The following is an 8357-nucleotide window of genomic DNA, read 5'->3' as shown; positions in this document are numbered from 1 at the left end:
GCCAGAAAAGTGTTTTTAAATTATATAAAATCTATATGAAGTCCAAAAAACGCAAAACTTATTGAGATGTTATGTTATCCCATGTGGAGGCTGTGGTAAAAAATTGAAAAGGTTTTGAGCGAGATTGAAGTCAAATGGCGTCATCTCGTGCCCCTGTCCATAGTCGTAGGTCGTCCGTGGAGGTAACCGTGGGCCGAGAATGGGATCGGACGGCCCAACAGATGGAGAGGAGAGGCGAAGCACCCCGAAGCCCAACACAGGCTGGCTGGGACTACTGATGACTCGACTGCCTTTCCGACTCCCGGTTTTCCTTTCGTTGTTGCTTCGCCGCTGCCGCCGGCTTCTTCTCTCCAGTCCTCCTCCTCCTCCTCCTCAGGAGTGAATGCGTGCGTGATCCATCATCTCCTCCATCTCCGTCTGGTGTGGTGGATTGAGTGAAGAAGAAGAAGAAGAAGAAGAAGAAGAAGAAGAAGAAGAAGAAGAAGGGAAGAGACTCGACGGCCGACCGGAGGGAATTCGATTCCCCTCCCCGCATTTGTTAGATAGATCCATCTATCATATCTCTTCACCCCACTTCTGGGCGTCGCTTCGACTCCTGTGCCTCCGCGCCGCCGGTGGATGAAGGCGATCAAGGATTAGGAACAGCAGCCAGGGCCCCTTGCCTTGCCTTGGCGATCCGATCCCGATCCTCCATTCTTCCTTCCACATGGCTCGTCCCCCACCGTCGCACGGGCACGGGAACGGGAACGGGAGCGGGAGCGGGAGCGCCACCACCAGAGACGCCCTCGCCTACCTCAAGGCCGTCAAGGACAGGTTCCAGGAAAAGCCCCACATGTACGAGCAGTTCATCGAGGTCATGCGTGATTTCAAGACCAACAGGCTCGACAGCGCCGGCGTCATCGCCCGTGTCAAGACCCTCTTCCACGGCTACCCGGACCTAATCCTGGGCTTCAACGCCTTCCTGCCCAAGGGACACTCCATCAGGCGTCAGGACATCCTCCACAAGGACAAGGAGCCCGTCGATTATCCCAGGGCCATCACCCTTGTCAACAGGATTAAGGTCGCTCGCCTCAATCACGATGCTTCCTTCCTTCCTCCCTTCCTTCTCATTACCTTATTATTACTCATCTCATCTCATCTCTCTCTCTCTCTCTCTGCGGATCCTCAGAGCCGATTCCAGCAGCAGGAACATGTCTACAAGTCATTCCTGTGGATCCTCAATATGTACCGCATGCATAACAAGCCCATACAAGATGTTTACGACGAGGTACCAGTACCATGCCTTCTCTCCACACGTCATATGCCAATGCCTAATTCTCTTGTGATTTGATTTCAATAATGACCTCCTCTCTCCTACCCGCAGGTCACCCTGCTGCTCCATGACCATCCTGATTTACTCGAGGAGTTCATTCATTTCTTGCCTGATACCCACACGCCTCCTACCAAGGCAGCCACTACCTCTAAACTCAGGCATGATGACAAGAATGCTGTTATGCATTCTGCTACAAGACCTCATACCGTTCAGGTAAATCAACAAATTATACAATCACCCGTGTTCAGTTCCAAATGCTTCTTCAATTGCTATGTTTTATACTCCCCCTTATACTCTTCAGTTTTTAGGACAGTCTCCACAATTTCCCAAATTGCGATAACATCAAGATAATCTTAAGTTTCCTTTGAGTGAAGAAATGTACCGTTAGCCAGTACTTTTTCCCTGTGGCTAAAGTGTTTTGTTAGGAAGAATAGAAAATTTCCCCTTAGTATCAGTACTGTATAATGAAATCAACGATATACTGCTAAACTTAGTTTTCTATATGAGTTTTAGGATAAGTATAAGCTGAAGAAAAGTTATCCATGTTACTTGTGGGTTGTATGCACACAACTAAAACATGCAAGTGCATATAATAATTTGCTAGTTAGGTCCTTGTTCCTTTCCTGCATTATTTACCTTTAAACTTCAAGGTGCTATGTTTTATATCTCCAGAGGGAGAGAGCTTTTTCATCAACTGCTGATTGGGACTCCAATGTTGATCGCCTTGATCTTGAGCGTGATATTAAAAAAAGGTGTACTGAGAAGGAGAAAATTCGTAATGCACGTCGCAGTCAGCATAGAAGAGGTTATAAAAGGAATGAGAAGAATGATGAATATGAAAATGAAGATTTCGATGCAGAGCGGTGTGGTTACAAATCTCAAACAAAGATGGAGGAGGGTACTGGTGATGATACAATAGGGGGTGCTACCATGTCTCCTTTCTCATTCAATTGTAAGTATGTACTGAAAGTGAGTCTCTCGCCATATTGAATTGTGCTAATGCTGATTCATCCACGCATACATGTAATATGAGTTCTTCATCGCCTTGGACCCCCTGGTTTGTGTGAACTCTGGAATCCATCGTGTGCTTTGTTCCTCTATGTATGCTTTATATTTCTTTTTTATCTCCCTATTTGATGTATTAGATTCGTGATTCATCTCTTACTATGTTAATTCAGGTTCACATACACAAGAGTTTCAATTCTGCGAGATAGTAAAGGCACAGATAGAGCCTGAAGCTTACCAAGAGTTCTTGAAATGCCTTCACATATACAGCCAGGAAATTATTACAAGAAGTGAACTGAAAAGATTGGTAAGCCGATATGATGTTATTTTCTGTAGTTAATGATCTATGTGACTCACTACATGGCAACCAGGGTAGGTAAATCCTTTTTGAACTTTCTAAAATGTTTTTTGTTTGTTTTTCAGGTAAAAGACATACTTCAGCACTACCCGGATCTTGTGAATGGATTCAATGACTTCTTGGGACACTGTGAAAATATAGGTGGATCATTTGTTCTGAATGCCACTTTATTGGATGCACCTCCATGATTTAACCTTTGAATATATTATGTTTTTCTATGAATAATTAGTCCTTATACTCTGCAGATGGCTTTCTGGAAGGAACCTTCAATAAAAGTAAGGGAAGCTAGCTGTGAAGCTTATAATTTCATTTGTTTTACTTTTTTAGGCGCCTCGTTTATGTTTGTTTTAGTCTTTTGGAATGAAGGGCAAACGCCACGGATGGTTAAACCTGTGGAAAAAAAGAGAGATAAGGAGCACAAGGGGGATAGCGATCCTGAGAAGGAGAGATATAAGGAAAGGGAAAAATCTGAAAAAGTGTTGGTATTCAATTCTAAGGAAGGAGCAACTCATGAAGTTACTGCATCCCCTAGCAAAGAAAAGTATAACTTATGCAAACCAATATCAGAGCTTGATCTGTCAAATTGTCAGCGGTGCACTCCAAGTTACCGACTTTTGCCTGAGAATGTGAGCTGATCTAACTCTGTATTTTATAATAATAATGTCTTCCATGTTATCACATATTTTTACTTGTCCTTTTCAGTATCAAGTGCCTTCTGCAAGCAACAGGACTGACACTGAAGCTTCAGTGCTGAATGATCTCTGGGTATCAGTGACCTCAGGAAGTGAAGATTATTCGTCTAAGCATATGCGCAAAAATCAGTATGAAGAAAGCTTGTTTAGATGTGAAGATGACAGGTATGGAGTTTTTTGTCCTCTGTTTGACTATTGCCTAATTCGTGCTACATTGTAGCACTTACTCAATTGGTTCACAATCACTGTGTTTGTAAGACATTTTATTTTTATAAGAGGAACCTTACTAACCAGGATTTTTTTTATGATGACTGATGTTCATTCAAAGCAAGTGTTTTGTTGTTATGTTAGATAAAAACTTGTGAAGTGGATGATTTCAGGTTTGAGCTGGACATGCTGTTGGAATCTGTTACTGTGGCAATTAAGCGTGTTGAGAAGTTGGTGGAAAGGATGGAAGGCAACTCACTCAAACTAGACAGCTCTATCCACCTCGATGAACATTTGACTAGTAAGCATCCGCAAATATGTGCAATTGACCATGCGTCTTTATATGTATGGTGGTTGTCTCTTGTCCTTTCGTTGAACAGCATGCATATCATTGAACTCTTTTCTTCTCTTGTTAGCTTTGAATATGAGGTGCATTGAGCGGCTATATGGTGACCATGGACTTGATGTTGTGGATGTTCTTCAAAATAATATTGGTGTGACATTACCAGTTATTTTAACCAGGCTTAGACAAAAGCAGGAGGAATGGTCAAGGTGCCAGTCAGATTTTAATAAAGTTTGGGCTGAAGTATATTCAAAAATTTATCACAAGTCTCTTGATCATCGCAGTTTCTATTTCAAACAACAAGACAAGAAGAATCTGAACACAAAAGGTATGCACATGTTCTTCATTGTGTACTATCCTTCCTTGGTAGCTACTGGCCTACTGTTTTTAAACTCATGAACCTTGCACAGCTCTATTGTCTCAGATTAAAGAAATCAGTGAGAAGAATAGGAAAGGGGATGATGTGCTACCTGCTATTGCTGCTGGGAATAGGTGGCCACTAGTTCCCAACATGTCATTTGAGTATGTGGATTTGGACATTCATGAAGATCTTTATCAGATCATCAAATACTCTTGCGGAGAACTATGCAGTTCTTCAGATCAAGTTAACAAAGTGATGAGGATCTGGACAACATTTTTAGAGCCTTTGTTAGGGATTCATCTTAGGGCTCATGGCACTGAAGATGCAGATATGGTAAAATCAGAGAGGCGAACTAGAAAAGTTGGTTTGGCATGTGGTTGGAAAAGAAATAATGCTACAGCAAAGGGTACACCCTTTTTAGCTACCTTACGCTGTCTCATAGCTTAATCGGTTGTTGTTTAACTACCCAGTTCTCAGTGGTTTAATCTTACCTGATAGGTGGTAATGGCTCTAAAAGTGCTGGAGCTGAGTCTGTGGCTGAATTTGTGGGTACGAATGAAACAATTCCGTCTACGAGGGTATGGTCATTCCTAAACTGGATCTATTTTCTCCATGAGTACTGCCGATGAGTGTGTTATTTCTACCTTTCTTTTTCATTGTTCAATTCAAGCATATGTGATGAAAGAAAAAAAAGCATGAAAACTAGATGTATAAATGATAGGATTCAGGGTTCCACATCTTTTCTGTTTCCTTAAAAAACATTGAAGACACCCATTTTTTTTGTTAATAATCATTATCATTTCAACAGAGCAGAAAACATGGGAGGATGACATCTTTGTATGGAGTGGGTGTACATCCATTTAATGAATATTCGGGGTCCCACAACAATTTAAGGCCTGAAAGAGAAGAGGGTGAATTATCTCCTAATGGCGATTTTGAAGAGGAAAACTTTGGTGTTTTCGAAGATGAAGCTATTGATGGAACTTCTAAACAAAATGGAGATTCTACCAGCAGATCTCTCCAGGGTAGACCTAAGGAAGTTCTCAAGTTTTCTGGCAAGAATCATGCAGGTGCAGAAAATGAAGCTAATGAGAGGGCCCTGAGGTCTGCAGAAGATAGTGAAAATGCATCTGAGGCCTATGAAGATGCCTCTGGCAGTGAATCTGGTGGTGGTGAGGAGTTTTCTCATGAAGATCAAGAGGAAGAAGAGGATGATATGGATCTTGATACAAAGGCAAAAAGTGACGGTGGAGCAGAGGTAAATACAGAGGCACAGGGTTTGGACGGAGGAATATCACTGCCATTTTCAGAATGTTTGCAAAGTACAGTTAAACCACTTTCCAAGTATGTTTCCACGGCATCACCAAACCATGAAGAGAAACTTTCTCATATATTTTATGGAAATGACTCATTTTATGTTCTGTTCAGGCTACATCAGGTTAGTTTCTTTTTTCTAAAAAAACCTTGCAGGGTCTAAAGTTTGTGCCTATGTGGTCTCATTGGCTAACCTTTATTGATTGTAGATCTTATATGAGAGAATATTGTCAGCTAAGACAAACTCTTCTACATCAGACAATAACTGGAAAGCTTTAAAAGATAAAAATTCAACAGACCAATATTCAAGGTATTGTCAACACTCTGGTTTCATAGAAGACTTATTGTATATGGCTTACATATTTTATTGCAGGTTTATTAGTGCACTATACAACTTGCTTGATGGTTCTTCTGACCACACCAAATTTGAAGATGAATGCCGTTCCATCATTGGGACTCAATCATATGTTCTTTTTACTTTAGATAAACTGATATACAAAATTGTGAAGCAGGCAAGTTGTGTCAAATACCATATCTGTTTTATTGTTTAATAATAGATACATTATTGATTTTTCCTACTCTGCAGCTTCAAGTAGTAGCATCTGACGAAATTGACAACCAGCTTCTCCAGCTTTATTTGTATGAAAAGTCCAGGTCTCCTGGGAGCTTCTTTGATCTGGTTTATCATGAAAATGCACGAGCCCTTCTACATGATGACAACATATACCGTTTTGAATGTGTAAGCTCCATTTTGTATTTGTATTTCTTGGCTTCCATGATGACAACATATATATGCCTGCACATTTTTACTCGGGATGCACTGTTTCTCTGAGGAATCCTCTTATCTTACCACATGAGGGAGGGAGGGGAGGACAAGATCTCTTTGCACATTGCATGTTTGGATCTTGCAACTACCAAGTCACAGCACTTTTCTGTTGTAATTTGCAGCATTCTGATCCTCCAGGATTATCTATTCAGCTCATGGAGTATGGGAATGAAAAACCTGAATTGACTGCTGTCTCATTTGATCCAACCTTTTCACCATATCTTTATAATGATTATCTGTCAAGTATTGATGATACCAAATTGGATGATGATGTCTTCCTTAGGAGGTACTGTTTTGGCGTGTAATAATAAAGCCCTCATTTGTTTTCCTTGCCGCTCACGATTTGGCATCTTTATTATTCCAGGAATAAGCGGAAGCAAGGGAGGAATGATGACTCCCCAGCATCTTTGAAGACCATGGACAATGTCATGTTTGCTAATGGTCTTGAATGCAAGATTTCTTGCAAAACCTCAAAGGTGCGTACAATTTTATTGGGGAAACAAAGTTATACTAAAGACCATGGACAATGTTTGTTTATTTCATAAAAGCTACTAACACTTCATTTTGACATGGGCAATCAGTATTTAATTATCATCAATATCTTTTGAGTATCTAAGAATAATGATATCGATTTTGCAGGTCTCGTATGTCCTCGATACCGAGGATTTCTTATTTCGTACGAGAAAGAGAAGCTCTGTCTAGTGGAACCATGCCTGCAAAGGCAACTTATGTGAAGCTTTACACTGTAAAATCAATAGTTTCATATCTCTTCAGGCTGTAGGTTCTTGTGGTATGTACAGGTGGGAGCCTCATGTTTAGTTCGATCAGTTGCTGATTTGTCACTTCACTGGAATACAGTATATGCTTGCTGCCCAATTACGGCAGAATGAATTACCTCCTCAAGCTTTCACAAAAAATATTACCATACCTTGAACACATGGAATTTTACTATAGTTTGGACACATAAAAGTATGGAAAAGTCTAGAATTTTACCATGGTTTGGAGTCCTAGACTTTTTCAGCTGTGATAGGCTATCTCGAGCTGTGACAGGGTCCCTCGAGGTGTGATGGGGTCCCTCTAGCTATGAACTATTGGTCCTCAAGCTTTCAAAAAAAATATTACCATACCTTGAACACATGGAATTTTACTATGGTTTGGACACATAAAAGTATGGAAAAGTCTATCTCGAGCTGTGACAGGGTCCCTCGAGGTGTGATGGGGTCCCTCTAGCTATGACCTATTGGTCCTCAAGCTTTCACAAAAAAAATATTACCATACCTTGAACACATGGAATTTTACTAAGGTTTAGACACATAAAAGTATGGAAAAGTCTAGAATTTTACCATGGTTTGGAGTCCTAGACTTTTTCAGCTGTGATAAGCTATCTTGAGCTGTGACAGGGTCCCTCGAGGTGTGATGGGGTCCCTCTAGCTATGAACTATTGGTCCTCAAGCTTTCACAAAAAAAATATTACCATACCTTGAACACATGGAATTTTACTATGGTTTGGACACATAAAAGTATGGAAAAGTCTAGAATTTTACCATGGTTTGGAGTCCTAGACTTTTTCAGCTGTGATAGGCTATCTCGAGCTGTGACAGGGTCCCTCGAGGTGTGATGGGGTCCCTCTAGCTATGAACTATTGGTCCTCAAGCTTTCACAAAAAAATATTACCATACCTTGAACACATGGAATTTTACTATAGTTTGGACATATAAAAGTATGGAAAAGTCTAGAATTTTAGCATGGTTTGGAGTCCTAGACTTTTTCAGCTGTGATGGCTCTCTAGAGCTGTGATAGGGTCCCTCTAGGTGTGATGGGGTCCCTCTAGCTATGAACTATTGGTCCTCAAGCTTTCACAAAAAAATATTACCATACCTTGAACACATGGAATTTTACTATGGTTTGGACACATAAAAGTATGGAAAAGTCTAGAATT

The 8357-nt window shown here is 40.8% G+C and overlaps 1 protein-coding gene across 2 annotated transcripts; it reads left to right on the top strand.

Moving 5' to 3' along the window:
- LOC8065349 (paired amphipathic helix protein Sin3-like 5) lies at positions 314–7354 on the top strand. Of its 2 annotated transcripts, none has more exons than XM_002440346.2 (20): positions 314–1060; positions 1169–1267; positions 1364–1525; positions 1985–2264; positions 2491–2624; positions 2741–2816; positions 2921–2950; positions 3042–3301; positions 3378–3532; positions 3748–3875; positions 3991–4245; positions 4328–4684; positions 4777–4856; positions 5087–5716; positions 5802–5902; positions 5966–6104; positions 6179–6331; positions 6541–6704; positions 6783–6894; positions 7058–7354. In XM_002440346.2, the coding sequence occupies exons 1-20, from the start codon at positions 707–709 to the stop codon at positions 7118–7120; spliced, it is 3732 nt and encodes a 1243-aa protein (XP_002440391.1). In that variant the 5' UTR covers positions 314–706; the 3' UTR covers positions 7121–7354. The 2 variants fall into 2 exon arrangements, with proteins under 2 accessions (XP_002440391.1, XP_021303609.1); XM_021447934.1 differs by having other exon boundaries at positions 3027–3301.

Source organism: Sorghum bicolor, chromosome 9 (assembly GCF_000003195.3).
Source record: "Sorghum bicolor cultivar BTx623 chromosome 9, Sorghum_bicolor_NCBIv3, whole genome shotgun sequence".
NCBI classification, from domain to species: domain Eukaryota; kingdom Viridiplantae; phylum Streptophyta; class Magnoliopsida; order Poales; family Poaceae; genus Sorghum; species Sorghum bicolor.
The sequence above is the reverse complement of the archived record's forward strand: the minus strand, read 5'-3'. Positions and strand labels throughout refer to the sequence as shown.

Excerpts from the sequence above, each read along its gene's own strand:
- LOC8065349 (XM_021447934.1), top strand. The coding sequence starts at position 707 with ATGGCTCGTCCCCCACCGTCGCACGGGCACGGGAACGGGAACGGGAGC. Across the intron at positions 2,265-2,490 it reads GTCTCCTTTCTCATTCAATT|GTTCACATACACAAGAGTTT; the intron begins GTAAGTATGTAC and ends ATGTTAATTCAG. Across the intron at positions 4,685-4,776 it reads AAATAATGCTACAGCAAAGG|GTGGTAATGGCTCTAAAAGT; the intron begins GTACACCCTTTT and ends CTTACCTGATAG.